The sequence below is a fragment of the Leopardus geoffroyi genome, chromosome D4 (assembly GCF_018350155.1).
Source record: "Leopardus geoffroyi isolate Oge1 chromosome D4, O.geoffroyi_Oge1_pat1.0, whole genome shotgun sequence".
NCBI lineage: Eukaryota > Metazoa > Chordata > Mammalia > Carnivora > Felidae > Leopardus > Leopardus geoffroyi.
Genome location: NC_059342.1, coordinates 86,411,775 through 86,432,391, shown reverse-complemented (window position 1 = coordinate 86,432,391; position 20,617 = coordinate 86,411,775). Strand labels below are relative to the sequence as shown.

General features: G+C 52.2%; 1 protein-coding gene across 3 annotated transcripts in view; it reads right to left on the bottom strand.

The window, feature by feature from the left end:
- Positions 1 to 4,295: 4,295 nt before the first annotated feature.
- Positions 4,296 to 20,617, bottom strand: part of STXBP1 (syntaxin binding protein 1) — a 75,152-nt gene continuing 58,830 nt past the window's right edge. Inside the window, exons 15-20 of one of the 3 annotated variants that reach the window (XM_045469794.1) lie at positions 19,886 to 19,995; positions 18,746 to 18,847; positions 16,276 to 16,361; positions 13,353 to 13,507; positions 11,659 to 11,784; positions 4,296 to 6,264 (exon numbers count right to left, since the gene is read on the bottom strand). In XM_045469794.1, coding sequence (XP_045325750.1) covers positions 11,675 to 11,784; positions 13,353 to 13,507; positions 16,276 to 16,361; positions 18,746 to 18,847; positions 19,886 to 19,995 — 563 coding nt within the window. In that variant the 3' untranslated portion in view covers positions 4,296 to 6,264; positions 11,659 to 11,674. The remainder of the gene's footprint in view (positions 6,265 to 11,658; positions 11,785 to 13,352; positions 13,508 to 16,275; positions 16,362 to 18,745; positions 18,848 to 19,885; positions 19,996 to 20,617) is intronic. The other 2 variants (XM_045469795.1, XM_045469797.1) reach the window with 2 other exon arrangements.

The window sequence follows — 20,617 nt, the reverse complement described above, 5'->3', positions numbered from 1 at the left end:
GTTGGAACTTTCCACAGAACCCACTCCTGCCCCAAACCTCTGGGGTGGATATTGAGATCACCAGGGGCCAAGGATTTAACCAATCAGGTGGTATGCCTGGAGGAGGCAGGGAAGTTCTGGGCCACCCCCTGCCCCATGCATCTCCCATTTGGTTGTACCCGAGTTGTATCCTTGATAATAAAACAGTAAGTAAAGTGCTTTTCTGAGTTCTGTAAGTTGTTCTATGAATTATCAAACCTGTGGACAGGGGTCTTGGGAACTCCAGAATTTGTAGTCAGCTGGGCAGAAGTATGGGTAGGCGAGGTACCCCGTTGGTGGCTGGCATCTGAAGGGGCACAGTTTCATGGGATTGAGCCCTTGACCTATGGGGTCTGCACTGAGTAGTTGGTGTCAGAAACGACTTGAGCCATCGGACACCCCAGTTGGTGTTGGAGATTTGGAGAAATGGTGTAGAAAAGTGACATGTATTTGGTGTCAAAAAACAAAACAAAACAAAACAAAACGCATCCACTCCCCATCCTCGGTTCTGTGTTATAGATGTTTAAGCTGGGGTGCACTGTTCTGAGCAAGTGGGGGCATCCTTTCCCTCCAGCTCCTAGTCTGGGGCCACAGCTTCATCCTGGGAAGGGCAGGCTGCTGGCCTTTCTCATCCTCCTCTCCGGTCCCATGTGGCAAAATCTCGTTTCAAGCAGGTGCAGCAGACAAGACTTCCCACACGGGCCCACTTGCAAGGTGGAAGCTTAGTCCAGGCGGTGGCAAGCTGGGAATACTTGGACCTTGATGGCCCCCACCGCGGTTGGCCCATAGGGTGGGGGTTCCCCACCTGCGGGAGCAAGCTGAGAAGACCAGGGGCTGCCACCTCCTAGTTCTCACTTGTAGAGCACGGTCACTCCAGGAAAAGTAGGTCTGGCTCCCAGCTTGGGTGCAGTGGTTCATGGGTTCTGCCCTGGGGAAAAACAGGCAGGGAAGGACAAGGAGCTCCACGGTTCTGCCCTGGGGAGCTGACTTTATTTGTATCAGAACTTCAAAAACTCCCGTGTGTAAGGGCGTTGTCCAAACCAATGGAGATCTCGGTAGAGAGCAATTAAGAGGAGTGGCTTCAGAAAACAACCATTTGGGGGCGCCTGGGTGGCTCAGTCGGCAAAGCATCTGACTTTGGCTCAGGTCATGATCTTGAGGTTTGCTCAAGGTTTGCTTCCCCATCTGTCAGTGGGGTTAATAATGACATCTAGCTCCTAGAATTGAGAAGATTCAGCAAAATAGAAGACACTCATGCCTGCCATAATAATTGCTCAATACTTATTAGCTACAGTTAGAATTATTACCTATATATTTTTTGATTCAGTAAAGTACTAGTTTAAACCACTGATTCCTTTTGTGATTGTGGATATAAGGTTAACACAACAGTAACCATCCTCTCTGCCTCATGGGTAGCCACCATCCTAATTTTTAAAAACTATTTATTTTACATTTTATTTTTGATAGCACAAGGCGGGGGGAGGGACAGAGAGAGAAGGAGACACAGAATCCAAAGCAGGGTCCAGGCTCCGAGCTGTCAGCACAGAGCCCGACGCGGGGGTCAAACCCACAAACCGCGAGATCATGACCTGAGCCGAAGTTGGACGCTCAACCGACTGAGCCACCCAGGTGCCCCTATTTATTTTTTGAGAGACACAGAGAGAGCTCAAGCGGGATTGAGGGGTAAGAGGGGCAGAGAGATGGACACGGAGAATCCCAAGCATGCTCCACACCATCCGCACAGAGCCTGACACGGGGCTTGAACTCACAACCGGGAGATCGTGATCTGAGCAGAAATCAAGAGTCGGACGCTTAGCCAACTGAGCCACCCAGGAGGCCCCCTAATTTTGGTTATCATTCTCGTGCAAGCATTTGCACATTTACAACATACGTATCCATAGCATTATGTAGCTCTCTATGCAGTTCTAAAACCTTATATAAATGCATCATTCGTATGTGTCCTTCTGGAACTTCATCTTTTCACTCGACACCGTTCTGGAGATTTATTCATGTGGACAGGTGTAGGGCACCCATCTGTAACTGCCAGAGTAGCCGCAGTTTACCCCTTCTCTAGCTGACGGACCTATGCTTCCCCCGCTAGTGCATGGGCATGTTTATTCTTCTCCCCACAGACGTGGCTGGGGATCAGCAGCAGCACCATCAGCACTGATCGATTGCTTCTTGTACTTACCATGGGCCAGCCCAGCATCACCCGTCCACAGGCGTCCCTCGCAGGAGGGGCAAAGTCCCTCATCAGGGTCACGTAGGACAAGACTGAGTGGATTCCACCCAGGCCTGCCCGAGGCCGAGGTCTGTGCTCTTAGTCACTCTGCCATTCTGTCTCTTAGGAGCGAACGCCTGGTATCACACTGAGATGGGTGTACAGGCCCCTTGACAGGGCCTGGTTGAGACCCGCCCCTCCCACCCCCACCCAGCCTAGACCTGGCCCCCTGGAAAGGCAGAGTGACTGGCTACAGCCCTTGACCTGTCTTTTTAGGATTGCTCAGTTACTGGTTCAGCATCGTCTGCTTTGGTTTCAGAACCGCCCGTCCCTCCCAAGAATATTTAACACCACTGGAGACTTTTTGGAGGAGCGGCCCACAGGCTCCATCTGTGCTGTGTAAACACAAAAGAACCAGGACTCTTGCCAGGAGCATAAAATGGGCCAGGTCTCTGCCTCGGTGCGGGGGATGGGGGGGGGGGGGCGGTGGAATGGAGACAGGTGGCAGAAACCCTGGGTCAGAGCAGGTCAGAAACAATCAGGAAGAGACTAACAAGCCACTACTATGGGCCTGGAGGGTATGCGTAGCCCTGGAAGGAAGGAGCCAACAGCATTCACTTTGTTTTAATGTAAACTCAGTTTAGAACAATTTAGAATTATTTATTTTAGTTTATTATTTTAAGAGAGAGAGGAGAGAGAGAGAGAGAATATCCCAGGCAGGCTCTGCACTGTCAGCACAGAGCCTGATGTGGGGCTCAAACAAACCATGAGATCATGACCCGAGCCAAAGTCGGACACACAAGCGACTAAGCCACCCAGGTGCCCCCAGAACAATTTAGAATTTAAACATTCTGATCTTGGATCTCATTCCAAGGTTTGGTTACTGGGGCAGCAACTGCCGCCCTAAGACGATGAGTGTCTGATGCCCCCCAGCTGGAGTGGGCTTTGTGGGTTAACTGCATCGCTCTTGGCCGTGGCTTCCTCGCCTGTAAAACTGGGAGGGGGCTCACCCAAGAGACACAGGACGTGAGGGGTCTGGCGCGGAGCAGGAACTCAGTAAATGGTCACTGGCATCATTACCTATCAGGCTAGTCTCACCAGCAGCCAGCTGGGTCGAAGAGGTAGAACTTCCACCAACTGGCCTCCAGTTGTTAGGAGTCTTCATGCCTTGAAGATCAGGATTTGAATGAGGCAGTCACTGGGGACCAAAGACTAGAATCAGAAGTTCCTAAAGAATCCCACTCCCCTGTGCCTCCTATGCCAGCAAGTTTCCGGTGTGACCCCAACCCTAACTCAAGCGTCTACTCCCCACGCTGGGCCAAACCCATCTCCGTCTGCCCGGGTTCTGAACCTGCCCAGGTTCTGAACCGGCTTCCAGAGCAGCAGAACACACCCCCCCATCTGATTGGGAGAGCTCATGAGGCCAGAGGGTGTGGCAGCAGGAAGAGAGGAGAACGGGAAGGTTGATAAATTGACCTCCTTGCACGCCCTAAATACACTGCCAGTGAGCAGGCAGCATCTGCAAGATGGAGGCCTGCAGTCTCGGAGCTACAGTCTCCGAGCTAGAGAGACACTCCAGGTAAGGAGAGAGAAGACAAGGAAGAGCTCCCTTGTCCACAAGCTGAGTCCTGTTGCTGCCCGGGGCCCAAGACAAGCTTCGTGGACTGTCCTAAAATGTGAGACAGTTACAGATCTTTTTTTTTTTTTTTTTTTTTAATGTTTATTTTTGAGACAGCCAGCACAAGTGGGAGAGGGGCAGAGAGGGGGACAGAGGATCCAAAGTGGGCTCTGTGCTGACAGCAGAGAACTCAACGCGGGCCTCAAATTCGTGAACTGTAAGATCCTGACCTGAGCCGAAGTCAGATGCTTAACCAACTAAGCCACCAGGCGCCCCAGCTGTTACAGATCTTACTATGAGTGATGCTGACTGGGGATCCAGAAGACTCCAGGCCACAGCCGGGGTGGCGGTCTCATCTGCAACAGACCACGGCAGAAGCCTTTCTCCTTCCACTCCCCAAAGTGAAACCAAACCAGGAGACGCCCCGGACACCGTGAATGGGTGCGGATCGATTTATTTATTAGACTGAGTGCTTTAGTACAGAACGGTACAGAGATGATACATGTTTGTGCTTCAATACTTTCCAACACTGAGATTCTGATAATTTCAAGGTAAACAAGTTTCAAGACAGACTAGCTTTTTTAAAATATTCTTTTGATAAATTATTTTTATATAAATAACAGAGAGAGGAAACCCAACATGTTTGACAAACAAGGCCCCGAACTGTGGGCCCTGTCTGGTCAAGGGGAGGGGACAGAACAAGCAGGGACAGCAGGAGACGAACCAGTGCGAGCACCTACAGTTCTGTCCTAAGGAAACAAGGTATCTTAAGGGGGAGAAGGGAGACAGAAGAGGCCTGAAAACTAATGCGAGTGAGCAGGGGAGATTTCAAAGCCTTGAGAAAACACCACAAAGCATCCAACGGGGAGGGCGAGGAGTGCGCTCTGAAAGGAAAGCGGGCGGCCGCGTGGAACTAGCACTCACCACGTCTGCAAGGACATCACGAGACAGTAATATGCACACGGTTGGCAGGGGTTAAAGGGCAGCGGGGGGGCTTGGCAGGGGACATTTTTGTGACTTCCACTGTCATTGTATTTCATGACCACAGCAGCAGCACACGTGGTGCGCTCACCATCGGAGAACGGAGTTGCTGCTGAGTCTAGAGGATGACGAGACACCCTTTCTGCATTTGCTTCTTTCATTTTTGCTCTAGAGCTAAGTGTTATACAGAGAATAAAATGATCATTTTCTCTTACAACCACGACGACAAATGACCCCACGCTACACAAAATAAAGTATCATTTAGTATCTTAAACTGAGGATGATCTGAACAGAGTCTGCATAAATTCAACAGGCTGTTCTCCTGGCGGTTTGAAGTCTTAGGCGTGCAGACCCTTCTCTGCAAGAAAGGGCCCTCTGCCCAGGAGCCTGCATTACCCGTCCCATCCTCGTCCGTTCCTGGCCCTCGAGCACCATCCATGCTGACCCCACTGAGAAACAGAAGTTCGGTAGGGGTGGTGGTGCCCGGGAAAGGAAAGGTCTGGCCAAAAACCCCAGCCTAACTGCTTCTCCAAGAGACAAAGGTCCTGGCGGGAGCTTGCTGCTCACTTGCTGGGGCCCTGTGACTCAGGCCCCAAGACTACTTCCCTTGGGATCACAGCGCTGTGGACGCGGGCCAGGGAAGGAGCGGTGACAGGCCGCACGCCAGCCAGCACCCAGCCTGACTTCACGGACCTCTAGCCCCTCCCACGGCCCCTGGGGAGGACGAGCCACCGGGGAAGCCAAAGAGGTCACTTCCAGCTCGGACCTCACACGATGTCGCCTGATATTCACCGCCAAGCGTATCTGGACGAGAGCAGGCTGAGGGGTAGATAAGGACTGGCGTGGAGACCACAGATTAATCCTCAGTTTGAAATACTCCAGGAACAGACATCTCTGGGATTCCCGAAAAGAACAGGAACAACCCAAAAGAGATTTTGTAAAACACCCAAACGTCTACCTTCCCATACTCAAGCAATCTGCGCATGTCACACTGGGCTATGTACAAGGTCAGGGAATCATAGTAATGGGGAGAAGGTGTCCACTCATTCTAGACAGTTCCACAACTTCTCCAGCAGTATGTCCCTTACACAGGAACTTCTCCCCTTAGGACACATATAGAGGATACTCTTTTTAAAAAACACAATGCATTATTTTCTCGTTTCACACAGGAAGAGGGCATCATTAAACACGAGAACGCAGCGGCGACAGTGCCGTCCAGGGCGTGCAGAGCTGGGGGAGGCAGTGGAGGGACAGGGTCAGCAAAGTAACCGAGGCGGGCAGCAGCAGGGGCTGCGGAGCACTGTGGGAATAGGGTTCGTTTTTTGGAGGGGTGGCTTATTTGTTTAACTGCTTATTTCTTCATCTGTTTTATTCAGTTTCTTCAGCGTGTCCAGCAGTTTCTGTGGGGTGAGAATGTGCGTGGATCCTGGGGGGCAGAAAAGACAGTGAGCTTGCTGGCTCCAGGCTCTACCGCATTTCCTTTCCTGCCCTTCAGTTCCCAGATCTGCATCTGTTCCCCCGCCCTCACCCTGGTCTGGGTCTAGTGGAAGCAGGGAGGGGGGTGGGGATTGGGTGCTGGGTCCACATCACAATAGGCCTGGGAGGCACCTGGGGACCGTGGATAAACAAAACACATCCTCTGACTTAGGCATGGTCCCAGGCTGTACCAAGGAAGGAGCCCGCCCGCCTCTCCATCTGGGCTCAGTGCCATCTGCCAGGGGACGGGGCAGCTGCGTTTCTGATTCTCTCTTGCACTCGAGGCGAAGCCAGCCGGGGAGAGAAATTCCAAACCATATGGCAGGGGAAGGCTGGGGAGGGGGTGGGGTCGGTAGGGGGCTGTGTGTGGAAAGGATGGCGCCTGCTAGGGAGGAAGTGATGGGCAGGGCACCCTGGGGAAGCCACTGACCTCTGGGAGCCAGCCGGCTGGTGCTGCCCTGATGGGCGGGACCTCAGGTGTGAAAGGGAAAGGGCCAGGGTACCTGAGGCCTTACCTTGCAGAGACCGCACATTGTAAGAGATTAGAAATGCTTGCAAAAAATTTAAGCTAATGGAATTAGATATACTTCTACTGCAAAAATTAAAAAAAAAAATTAAAAAATAAATGAAGTCCTTTTTCATAAGGAGAGACAGAGAGAGAGAGAGAGAGAGAATCTAATAAGTGCAGTAAAAAAAAGATGCATGGACCGTGTGGTTTGGACATGGACTTTAATCAAACAGAACAGAAGTGACTGGTGCGTGAACATGAGGCCTGTACACATGCAGCAGTGGGCTTCAAAGAAAGAGGTCCCGGTGGGAGAGAAGAACTGAACAAAAGAGACCCGTACTTGAAAATGTGCCTCCCTGGAGGTGCAGGCGAGGGAATGGGGACAGAAACCACCAGGGTGCCAGACTGCCACCCTGACGGTAGGCAAAAGAAGGCTTTGGCTGGCTTGTCGGGGGTGATTCCGAATACCAGGGTCCCTATGCCTTTGACCACTGTGTGCTCAGCTGACGCGTGACTGCTGGGACTGCAGGCCTTGAACCTTCCTGGTCAAGTCTGGACCGGCAGAAAGCTTGTGAAGCCCTCTCTAGCATGAGAGGCTTCGCTTCTTCCAACCTCCTGTCCTCCAGCGTTCAAGCTCTAGTCACCCTGTCACTGTCCTGAGGAACCAGTCCGCGGCTACTTCCCAGAGGTGCTGAGCTTATAGCCTCCACCAGCCCCTGCGCTCTAAAGCCAACCCATTGCTCTGCAGACCCGAGGCTCCTTCAGCGAAGGCCACGCGGCCTTCAGCAGTATGTCCCTGGGCCTTTTTACAGGACCACCTTCCCCCAAGGTACACTCATTTCTCTGACCTCACTGATCTTCCTACTGGTCCTAAAATAAGGTCAAAGACTACTCCCCAAATGAGAAAACAGGAATAAACGTTGCCAAATTCTGAACAGTGAACCACTGCCAGAATGAGGGCCTTCCCAACCTCAATTCCATGCAGCCTGCCCATCTACACCCGGAAAGACAGCTGGGTACTCTGTGCAGAATCAATTTGGGGGTTTTCCAGGTAAAGGCAACACGCTGGAGAAACCGTCCCTAAGGCCCTCCCGCAGCCATCTAGCTGAGTTCCAGGAAATGAGACAGTAGACTCGACTGAGAGGAAAAATCAAAAGGGAGCCTCTGAGCAGATACCCAAGCTGCTCCTGACCCCTGCTTGCAGGCAAATCCACGGCCTGAGGGAGGCCAAAAAGAGATCAAGGAATCCATGCTCTAGAATTTCCATCACCTGACGGCTGACCATCTGGTGGTCCCAGTCTGACTGAAAGAAGAAAACTTCCAGGGCCAAGTATCTTTGCAACAGGCTCAGGAACTCCTGGACCCTAACTCACTGGGTGTCTTTAGAGGATTCAGACCAGCTGTTGTTGATCCGAATCCCCCGAGAGCCAATTCTTGCCACTGAGTCATCTGTACTGTTTTAATGTCCTGGTCAAGGTTTTCACCACCACAAATACCGCGAACGGAGCTGGGTGCGTTTGGGATACACATATCGCAAACCCACATTTAGAACCCACAGGGGCCCACGTCGGTTCTCCAGAACCGCAACGGAGGGTCCATCCCTCTTATGCTACATGACTGCAAGACTGAGAAATGTGAGTGGGTGTCTCCAAAAACGAAGTCACCCAAAGGGCTGTCAAAGCTGTGGGCCAGAGCTCTGCCTGGACAAAATCCTTCCTCTCTGACAGAATCTGAAAATCAGGTCAGCTGGTCTAGGCATCCCTGGGTTTGGCCAACACAGACCTACGGACTCCGAAGACCCGGGGGGAGGGGGGGGCACCAGGGAGGGTGTACATTCAAGAGCAATCCAGGAGAGTCTGCTGATCTGCCAGGTTTTGGAAACACGCTCCTGGCCAGCCCACGTCCTGAAGGTGGGAGAATGAAGCCCAGAGCGGCAGGGGGCACGTTTGCAGCCCTTTGGTGGCACGGCCGGGCCCAGACGTCATGCCGTCGGTGTCGCTTCTGGGCACCCGGCCCCAGGAGGGGACATGCAAGTGAGTGCTCAAATAGCAGCTGGGCAATGGGTTGGTTCTGGGTACAGATTCAAATCTGAGCCCCACTGAAACATGAGACTTGTCTGACTCCAACTGGGAATAAAGTGAAATATTCAATATAAAAAAAACAAACCTTTTTCTGAAGTGCAAGTGCTGTGTGTGGCTCTTCCACCGGCTTCCAATAGCCTCTTGGACATTCCCTCAAGGCTGGTACTTTTAACACAACCCTCCCCCAGAGCTTGGGGTGAGAACCTAAAGCAAAGACTTCACTTCTGGACAACATGGAGGCGACTGATTAATGCAATGGAAGTGAGGCTTGGGGACACCTGTGCACTCCGGCTGCCCAGCCGGCCCCCTTCACCCGGCACCTGGGGGAGAGAGGGGCCGGAGGATCAGTGGGCGCTGGCATCCACGCAGGGAGCCGGCAAGGGATGCTCTCGTTCACTGCCGAGCAGGAAAACTCATCTCCTAGAAGCTAAGTTGCTGCAGACAACTGCAGACATCGACTCTGGGCGGAGACAACCTGTCCTGCTCCTGGCCCACACTGTCCTAGTCTCTGGTCACCGGACAATCACAACAGAAGGAGGCAAGTCAGATTTTCATCTGTCTTCTGACCTCCCTGGGATTAGGGCTCCGTGCCTTGCTTTTTCCTAAAGGAACTCTCTAAAACACGACACTGCCCCAAAAAGCATTTCAGAAGCCACGAGTACACAACTCGAGTATTTGTGTTCTTTGCTCAGATGGCAGCCGAGAACCTATGCTGACTGAGCACAAAACAAAGAACACCAGCCTGCAAAGGACAGGCTGCTTCTGGGCAGGGGATCGCAGAGTGAATCCTAGCTGGAGCCCCCGGGCTCTGGGTTTGCAGGTCTTTCAGACCCTGCAAGTGGTCTGCCACCACCAAAGGCTGGACTGAACATCTTTCCTTCCGTAAGTCTGAAAATACATCCTGCAGCAAATGCCGATCACCTCCCTGCCATCTGCACACAGAACCAGATGTCTCTGATTACCAAGCAACCAAGATGCTTCTAAAGAATGGCTGTGTTCTTCACAATTGCTTTTATCCACTGCCCACTGGCGGCACTGTCTAGAGGGAGGCAGCGCAGGGCCACGGCCAGCCCGCCCCGCACCGTGCAGGTGACCCACGTGCTGCTTCTCCCCTCACCAGTGCCCCGGGGGAGCCGTCTCTCGGCCACAGGAAGGAGAGGAGACAAAGCGCACAGTTGCCTGTCCCGACCTTCAGAGCGAGTCCCGTTTTGGATGGAGCACGTTCTCTTTATACAAACAAGCATGCTTCCGGTGCCCCCCCCCCCACCCTGGTCATGGCTCTCACAGCCCAGTCCCCTGAGGTGTACCAGAGAGCACAGGTGCACGAGGGCAGGACCGCAAGCGCTGAGGCACCCGATCCAAGTTGCTGAATTAGGTGGTCAGAGCTCAGGACCTGGGGCCCTGCGATCCAGGACCCAGCCCCCCAGCATTCTGCATTCTGTGCCCTGGTTGGGGGGCGGGGGAAGGACCTCCTGCAGTCCCACACGTGCTCCTGGCAGGACTGGGGCAAGAGTCTAGGCCTCCCGACTGCTCCAGGTGACTCATGCTCTCGGACTCACCAGGCCGCATGTCAGTCTGGGCGGGAGAGGGGCAGGGACGTCATCGGTGCAGTACATGAGGGCAGGTGCACAGAGTGTGGCCTCCTCACAGGCTGTGTGAGGAAACTACAGAATAACTAATGCTACAATGGAGTTCTTCAGTATGCGTCTGCCACTTAACACTTCACAGGAGGTTCCCGGGACATAAGAGGGACGGCAAGAGAGGGGGAGGGATGAGGATGAGAATAAAGTCTGGATAATCCACCAGACAGATGCCGGTTCCTGGGTAACAGGTAAAGGCACAAGCATGGTGGGAGAGAGAAGACGCTCTTTCGAACAGCACACCGCGTTAAGAACAGATTTTTACCCAAAGGTTCTCAGATCTCACTAACAGACTTCAGTGAGAGAGAGGGGTGTGATAACTCAACCCTGGAAAAAAACCCACAGGAGAATGAAAATAAAAGCAACTACTGAGAGAGTAAATGACTACGAAGGGCCATCTTCCCCAGATGAACACGAGACATGAGATTTCCACTGGTGGCTGGAGTTCATCAAGTACGTGGTGGCTCGTGACCCTGTCACCCCTTAGCAACAGTTGCCTGGGACGAGTGCCTGCCCCGGAAAAAAGGAATTTACGTGTCTAACTACCACTGACGTGGAGTCTATCCTGACGCACTCCAATGAGCCTTCCCCACGATCAGGTGCCCATGGATCTCTCCACTGGAGTTCTGCCTTCTTGGACAGGACAGGCCAGTCCCTTGAACGCCTACTGGCCTCACTCACAACTTCCCACACCATGTCACAAGGGGGACGCTACGCGTTCCCTGCCTGGTGCCCACAGATACACCCCGGGCCGGTAGGCCTGCGTGCCGTGCCTCCGGCATCCCTCGGCTTCCAGTCCCTCCGAAGGACTGGTCATAGCAGTCATGATCATTTTTGGTTTACGACCCAGGGGGCTGCACTGCCTGACTGAGCAGCAGGTGACCCAGGGCACGAGTGAGCTGGCAGGCCGGGGCCCAGAGGCTCTCGCGGCAGGGTCTGTGAAGGCAGCATCGGACACATTTTCAATCGGTGTTAAGAACTGCAAGCATTTTCTCGTTGAAAGGAAATCAAATAAATAAACTGAAAAGGGAAAAATAAAGAAAAAGAGTGACGGAATAATCAAAGAAAACCCTTCAGAGTGGAAGAGTTTCTTTTCTGTAATAAGCTGCTTTTACTTTGTTTCTTTGGCTCTCACTCCATTGTTGGAGCCTGATCCTCAAAAGATACCCTAGAGGCCTCCCTGAAGTCGGGGTGTCTCAGGTCCATGAGAAATTTGGTGGGAGTAAGAATGTGAGTAGAACCTGCGGGAGAACAGAGGCCAGCTGACTGCTTGAACAAAGGTACGTTACAGGAACATGCCAAGTTAGGCCTACGTTTTATGCAGCCAATGAGGTATGAGAAAGCAAGACGCGAGCACGCGCACGTGCACACGCACACAGGCCGCAAGGACAGCTGGCATGCACCAAGCGGGTGAGGCCACACTGCGGACGTCAGCTGTCTGCGCAAGGCCCCTCCGTGGATCTGCACGGGCACCGTTATCTCCCCAGGGTTCCACCCCCCCAACAGGGAACTGCAAGTCAGGACCAAAGCTGAAGAGGGAAATTTACACCAAAGCCTGGCTGTGACAGCTTCGGCCCCGCAAAGCTGTGTTTGAGCTGAGAGTTCTCCGACACGTGCATGCAACATACACACGAGCAGGGGACAGAGAGAGCTTTATCCCAGCGTCTATGTAACAAAAAGGAAAAAACGATACGGAGAGAAAGGGTGACGCGCCGGGGAAGCTCCAGGGAGTGGGGAGGGGAGGGAGAGGATATCCAATCTCTCCACTGAATGGTGTGGTATTTAGAAAGGGGGTTGACAGTAACAGGTCCATCTTGACACAACCAGGAATGGCCACGTGGACTGGTCTGTAGGACCTGCTCACTCTGAGAGCGCCGGGCACACTGGAATTTGGTCACCCCGAAGTAGGGGTGTAAAACTGACACATCTTCTAGAGATCAGGGGAAAGGCCTGGGCAGTATGTGCTCATAGCCTTGGGTCAGTCAATGTCAAGAGGCAGCCCCAGGCAGGTGCAAATCCATTTTGTTAAGGGCAAGACGGGGCAAAAGGAAGGCGTCTGGAGAAAGCGTGATTTTCCTCAGCTCACTCTTCCCCTTCCAGCCCTAGAAACTGGAAGCTCCTACAGGCAGGAAAAAGGTATAAAATCTTCCGCTGCATTAAGTCAGGTCTAACGAGTTGCTTCCTTTCTTCTGGAAAACCAGCAGGAAATACCAGAAAGGGTACATAGCACACCTAGGAGTCGTAGGAACCGGAATTGATGGGGAACCCTCAGCAGAGTCCAGGAGTCAGGCCCGTGTGTTTCGGGCAGTATCTGCCCACACACTGTGTCTGTCTATCTGCAACTGACAGGTAAAGGAGGGGGCGATAATTTACCTTCCATTCACTGAGCGTCTTCTGAACAGGAGGCCCAATGCCAGCAAAGAGACAAGTCCCACCTCGGGCCTAGTACAAAGCTGTAAGCGGGTATTCACAACCCCATTTGGCCAGGTAAGGAAATCGCAGCATGGAGAGGTGGGGTGCTTGCTCAAGGTAACCCACTTGGCAGTGGCCGAGCAAGAATGGGAGCCTGGGTCTGTCGGTGTCTGTGATCAGGCACTTTCCACCGCTTGCAGCTGCCTCTCACCATGAGACACAGTGCAGACACGAGGAAAGAACCCTTCGCCCCTTTGCTGCCGTCCCCGAACGTGTCTAGAGACTATGTTTCGCAGGGGCAATGGAGAAGTGAAGACAGAATGAAACACCAAAGCATGGAATGGATCGAAGTGCGATGAAGCAGCCCCTTCCCTCTAGAACACATGCCCCCACTCACCTATTAGCACTTCCCACTTTCCATTGGCTTGGGTCACCTCATAAGCACAACGCATCTCGTTCAGGCTCACGCCCCCAAGGATGAAAATAATGAGGCGGGGACCACTGCGATACTCCCCTGGGGCCTTATTCTTATGCCAGTGCCCATAGCGGGCGCTGGGGGGAGGGGGGGGGCGGGGGGAGGAGGAAGGGGGAAGAGAGAGAGAGAGAGAGAGAGAGAGAGATTAATTATGTTTATCTGCACTCAGAGGACTTATCACTTCATACCTCAATGACTTGTTTACACATTCGCTCTGTACACCAGTGACCAAAACAGAGTAGTAGTAAGTGTTGGTTGAACTGAACTGCTGTGCAAATTATCAAGTGCTTGGGCTACCCATGCTGTGACCTCGTCACTCTCTTGGAAGCATGTAGGTGACAGGCAGGCTCAAGTCAGCTTTCAAGTGTGACGTGTCACCTTCCACAGCTTTGCCCCTCGTGATAGTCGTCAGCTTCCGCCCTCCAGCGTACAGGTTTCTAGGCTTGTCTGGGACACTCTGCTGGCAGTGAGCGGTGATGATGGAGTCAAGGCCCGTCTTCAGGCTGGTACACCCTGATTCACGCAGCGAGCACCTCACCTGATCAGGGCCTCCCCCAGCACCAAGGTGCCAACCCTCGGCGAGATTCAGCCATGCCCACCGAGAGCTCGCGGTTTAACTGGGGTGGGCGGGGAGAAGGAAGGTCAGGATCGTGCTGCGATGGAGGGGCTCGGTGCCACAGGGACATGCACGCCTTCTAGCGTCATCTGGGCATCATTGGAAAAGTCTTCCCAGAAGACGTGACACTGAGCTGCCCCCTGAAAGACAGGCATTTCGGTGGTGGGACAGTTCCCAAAGGTGTCTCCTCTGCCCCTGGGCTTCTGTTAGTAGGTCTTCACCTTGTCCTCAGGAACAATGAGAAATGGGTTGCTTCCAGGTTAAGAAAATGGGGAAAAGAAAACAAAAATCAAAGCAAAACAAGGAGGCCAAGTCTCTAGCGAAATCTCTGCCCTTCTCCCTGACTACGACAGCATTAAAGTCACTTTCCAAAATCCTGAAGGTACCAGGGGCGCACGTGGGCCAACACAGAGAGAATCATCTGACAGTGTGCCATTGTCACCGGCCTGGCCAGGGCAACACTGGGGATTTCGTATTTTGCTCCAATGTTGGCAATAAACATTTGGCCTACTGGCATCAGAGGGGATGCATAATGCCACAGGTGCCACAGACCTCCGGCCTGGGCCCAAGGGAAGGTCTAAAAGTGAGGCCAGCAGGCCGGGCATGGGGGACAAAGATGGGTGGGCACAGCAGGAGCAGGGATAGAGAGGTACATGTGGAGGGTTCATCCTGGGAACTGCCAGCTACTCCGGTGCCCCGGGATGCCCTCTTTGGAGCTAGTGGCGCTCCTGTTCCAAGCTCAAATGTTCATTCAGCCTTGAAATGTTCTCAGGAGTCACGTCAAGCTCTTGCTGACAGACAAAAACCGAGTAGCACCTGGCTCTGAGGTTGCCACCTCAGGAAAAGTAACTGATGCCACTGTGGGCCAGGGAACAGCCTGGACCACACCGATGAGGGAGGCCAATGAGAGTCTAGGGGCAAAATGCCTTCCGATGCCACCACAGGGCACAGCAGGAAGGTTTCCAGATGCGTGGCAAAGAGGGGAACAAGAGGAAAAGCTTTTGAAAACAGACCCTGGAAGGCACCACAGGCAACTAAGAAAACCCACAGTGTTGGAGAACCAGGGACAGAAGTATGGAGTGTCACCAGGTACGTGAGCCTGCTTGGGATTCTCTCTCTCTCTCTCTCAAAATAATTAAATAAACTTAAAAAAAACTATTTGTTTATTTTTGAAAGGGCACAAGTGGGGGAGGGACAGAGAGAGAGGGGAACAGAGGATCCAAAGTTGGCTCTGCACTGACAGCAGTGAGCCTGATGTGGGGGGCTTGAACTCACGAATCGTAAGATCATGACCCGAGCCAAAGTCGGACACTCAACCGACTGAGCCACCCAGGCGCCCCAAATAAATAAACTTCAAAAAAAAAAAAGGGTGTACAATTCAATGCTTATTAGTATAGTCGCAGAATTGCAAACCATCACCACAATCAATTTTAGACTATTTCATCACCCCAAAAAGAAGCCCTATACCCTTTAGCAGTCCCTTCCCATTCCCCCACCCCACCCCCCTCCCCAGTCCCTGGAAACCACTAATCTACTTCCTATCTCTACAGATTTGCCCATTCTGGACATTTCAAACAAATGAAATCACACAACATGTGGACTTTTGTGACTGGCTTCTTGCACTTAGTGCAATGTTTCCAAGCTTCATCCGTGGAACACGTGTCAGTATTTCATTCCTTTGGCTGGATAATATTCCATTGTATGAGTATGCCATGTTCTGTTTATCCATTCATCAGCTGATGGACATTTAGGTTGTTTCCACTTTTGAGCTATTATGAATAATGCTGCTAGGAACACTAGTGTAGTGCGATGTTAAAACAGGGTAGTTAGAGAAGACGGGGGCAAAGTAACCATTGATTTTAAAGGCCTGAAGGAGATAAGAGGCAAGCCCTGAAAATGTACTGGGACAGATCGTTTGAGGCAGAGGGTAAAGCCAAGTGCAAAGGTCCTGAGGCAGAAGTATGCCTGACACGGGCAGAGGAGGCAGCTAGCGTGGCAGAAGTGGAGAGAAAAACGGGAGGAGTAAGGGATGAGTCAGAGAGGAGTGGGAAGCTGGAGAGTGAAGGGCCTCATGGGCTGCTCCAAGCACCAGGCCTGCACTCTGGCTGTGGCGAGAAGCCAGGGGAGGGTTCTTGTGGATGCTGTGTCATACCAGGACCACCGTGCGGCCGACAACCACCCAGCGACGGCCCCCCTTCTCCCACTTGCTTGCTCTGGACTCCCACTCACCTGACCGCGGTGGTGCTAAAGGAGGCAGAGGAGCGGGTGGAGATATACGGGTAGTGCTTGGTATCGAGTTTGTCTTCAATAGTGTCCTGGAAAGAAAAGAGACAGATACTAGGCTTGCCTTCTGTTTGGGAAGGGCTGACAGAACCAAGGCAAGATGATTCAAGGAACAAGTCACTTGGCAAAGCGACATGGCCGAATCTGCAACTAGAGCTCCTCTGCCCTGCTGCCTGCTGCACGTGCCTAAAACGGCACTCAGCATGGACATGGAGAAAAGTCCGTAGGTCTGCTCATGAAGAAGACCTTAACGACCTTGCAGTTGAAAAACAAACAAACAAACAAAAACTGCAATGGGGCACCTGGCTGGCTCAATCAGAAGAGCATGTGACTTTTAATTTTAGGGTTGTGAGTTCGAGTCAATGTTGGGTATAGAAATTACTAAATAAACTCTATTAAAAATTTTTTTTTAATCTTAATTTGAGAGAGAGAGAGAGAGAGAGAGCACGCATGAGCAGGGGAGGGGCAGAGAGAGGGAGAAAGAGAATCCTAAGGAGGCTCTGCACTGCCAGCACGGAGCCTGACACGGGGCTCAAGCTCACAGTGAGATCATGACCTGAGCTGAAACCAAGAGTTGGGTGCTTAACTGACTGAGACACCAGCAGCCCCAGTAAATAAACCTTAAAAATAACAAGGGGCACCTGGGTGGTTGAGGACCAATTTCAGCTCAGGTCATGATCTCGTAGTTCATGATTTCGAGCCCCACATCAGGCTTACTGCTGTCAGCCTGTCAGCGCAGAGCCTGCTTCAGATCTTCCGTCCCCTTCTCTCTGCCCCTAGCCCACCTGTGCTCTCCCCCAAATAAAAAATAAATAACAAACCACGAGGTGCCTGGGTGGCTCAGTCGGTTAAGTGTCCGACTCTTGATTTCGGCTCAGGTCATGATCTCATGGCCGTGAGCTCAAGCCCCACGTCGGGCTCTGTGCTGAGTGTGGAGCCTGCTTAGGATTCCTGTTCTCTCTTCCCTGCAAGCGCTCACTCTTTCTCTCAAAATAAACAAATAAGACCAAAAAAGTGCATTAATTTTTCTTGCTTCCCTTCCAATTTTTTTCTTTTCCTTTTACATCTATGTGAGGTTATAAATGTTGCATTCTAATAAATTCCTGACACTTGCCACCAGTTTTGTAGAAACTCGGCACAGGCATTGTCTCTCATGCAAGACAAGACTTTACATCCTCAGTTTTCCAAGGATCTAATCATCTAGTGGGTGGATGCCAGCTAGGCACCTCCCGCTGCCTAGAAATCTCCACTCCTCTTAGCAGCTACCATGTGAAGCCTACGCACATGTCTTTCCAGGGGACTGCGGAGCGGGGTAGGAAAAGGGAGCAGAGAGCAAAGGAGCGAATGAGACAGAGGGGTGGGCTTTAATTACATTACAAAGAAATCCAATTGGTTTCTAGATGTCTCATGTTCACCCATCCTTTGGTTTGTGGGTTTTAAAAATAGGAAGCTGACTCACTATATATATTTAAAATACACTTATTTTAACTCATAACTCAGCAGAACACCTGGACTGCGTGGATTGACAAAGGAATTCTGGGAAAGCCCCTTCGTTGTCCGGACCCCAGTCTTGTCCGCCTGTGGACAGCAGGAGCTGGACAGGGTGCCTCTAAGACCCACCCTGGAGATCCAGTGGGGCAGGATTCTAAGCAGGGTTTCTTCATGCTATAGGCGAGGAGTAGAGGGACACCTCACATTCACAAATACAAAACACCTGCTATGCCCAGAGGACACATCAGCTGAGGGCACAGGCCAAGGTATAAAGAGCTGACTCCAAACACTGAGCAGATACATATATGTAAAGGGCATCTCCGATACATGCTACAGGAGTCCAGGGCGGCTCCGTGGTGCTGGGCAGTCAGACGGGGGCGGTGTATGCAAACGGTGAGACCTGACGGGGACTTTGAAGGAAGGCAGGGCTCAGAAGTGGAAGGGGACAGCACTGCAGGCAAGGGATGGATGTGAACAGAAGAGCAGAGGCAGAAACATGCCTGGCAGGGTGGGGTCCCTGACTGACAGGGAGGCTTAGGGAGGGGCTGGCTCGGGTGAATCCTGAAAGCCCTCCATACCCGCACCCTTAGTGTGGTGTTTGTGACTCATGTGACCTGCAGATGCTGGGATGTGTTTGGTTCTTTGGATACGGCACCACTGAGGGGTCTCTCCTATGGGGCTAAGTCATATGGATCATGGGGATCTGCATCTAGCGGCCTCTGGGGGCTGTTCTTCCTAAACCCTCAGGACAAGGCTATGGGGCCTAAATGAGCCCCGAGACTGGGTACAGATCCTCAGGGACAGATAACCCCAGGCTGTCACCATCACCCCACATCAGGTGAAGCTGGAGGCCTCTGGGCCTGTAAGTGAAGAGCTCTGGGCCCGGGCTGTCCCACACACATCCTCACACCCCTCCCTCGCTGACCTCCATGATGTCTTTAATGATCGGAGTCCACCGTGAGAGCTGGTAGGTCTGCTCACTGATGCGCTCCTTCCGCTCTGGCTTGCTCCTGCGGCGCAGGGTGGACTGAATACAAACACACACAAAATTAGACAGAGTCACGGGTCACCTGGGCCCCGGCGACCCTACTGGCCTCGGGAAATCGCTCCAGAGCACTCCCTTCGGAGTCAGCGCTAGCAGAGGCTAAGTGGGAGAGGTTTTCCTGGAAAGGTCCAGCATGTGCCCCTTGGAGCAAACTCGGTTCTTTAAAGCCATGGAAAATGGCAAATGTGGGCCAAACACAGAAGCTCCATTAAAAAAAAACATCCTGGTAGTTAAAAAAAAAGTTTTGTTTTCGATTATAGGAGAAAAGGCAGCTTTGTGTAGGACCTGGTCTTTGCTTCTGCTTCAACAGTCTGGGGTGCATCGGTAAGCCATCTCCATTCCCGTTTGGGTCCCTCTTGAACAAGGGTCAAAAAACACCCAACCACCCGTTACAGGTCTCAGGTCTGGGCTCTGGGACAAAGTTTCTGACTCTGAGATTCCAAAAGAAGCGCATTTGCAACTCTAGCTTTATAGCACTGCTTAGTGAGAGACTCCTCACAGGAAGCAGGTGCACGGGAAGGTTCCTAGCAGAGAGCTCCAAAGAGTGCTCGGGCCTCTTCCTCAAGTTCTGGAGTCCTCTGGCCCCCAGCCTCTTCTGGAGCACACTGTATGGTCAGGCTTCCCTGCCCTGGCCTGGCTCAGTGACAAACCAAGTGGCAAACCCGCTTGATGCTAAGTGCTGTGCTCCCGCTCGCACAGAAGATGCTGGACCCAGGTATGCAAAGACAGGGCCGGACCGAGCTCAAGACATGGGGGACGAAGCTGGCGCGGGCTGGGGCTGGCTCAACGCAGATTTAATGACTCTGTGCAACTCCTGGATGTGCACGTCTTGGTTCTGGGAGTTTCACTTCTATTTTACTACATCTATACCTTTATTCCTCTGATTTTATGTTTTCTCTTCCTCAATGTTTAGTGTATGTATCTTAAGCCACCTTAAGTAATTCAGGGGAGAACAGATAAGAAAGACATGCCAGCTTCCCTTCTGCTTCTCCCTCCCCACATGCAAGACTGGCCCCTTACGTCAGTGACGATGGGCACCCCCAGGTGTGCCATGTTGGTGATGATCTCGCTGTCCTCTGGGGGGATCTGGGCATGCTGGATCAGTTTATTCAGGTTCTCCTCAGTGATGCCTGAGAGAACAAAACCCCTGTCACCACACCCAGCCACTGCACATCACACACTCAGAAGCAGAGCCAATCGCTTGAGGGGGGATGGTGCCCCTTCTCCTCCTCAGGATTAGTAGAAATGAGTCTTCACCGCATCAACTTTACTGGAAGATGAAGACAAAATCAGGATTTCCATTCCACTCAAGCCACTCTGTCCCAGGCTGTGACCTTCAGCAACTGCCCCATCATGGTCTATATTTCCATCCGTCTTCTGCTTCCCAGCCATTTCTGCCCACCCCTGCCCACATCAAAGTCAAGAGTCTCCGTGTCCATCTGCACAGCGGACGGTAACCCAACTGTGATGTGGGTAAAAATCAGTTATTTAAAGGTGGAGAGTACTAACGTGATGCAAGTTAAAGCACCTGGCGGACAAGCCCTCACAAACTGGCTTTGTTGTCAGTGGGCTCTCCCTGCCCCCACCCGTCCTCTTCCATAGATGCCTCACCTTTCTTAACTCTTGAATTCAATTCTAGTTCCAACTGATTTACCTTCATTTTCCCAATGTCAAGAGCCCCTGGGATCTCCTTACTAAATAATACGCCTTTCCGTGTCTCCTAAACTTTCCTACTTTGTCTTCTCTCTCTCC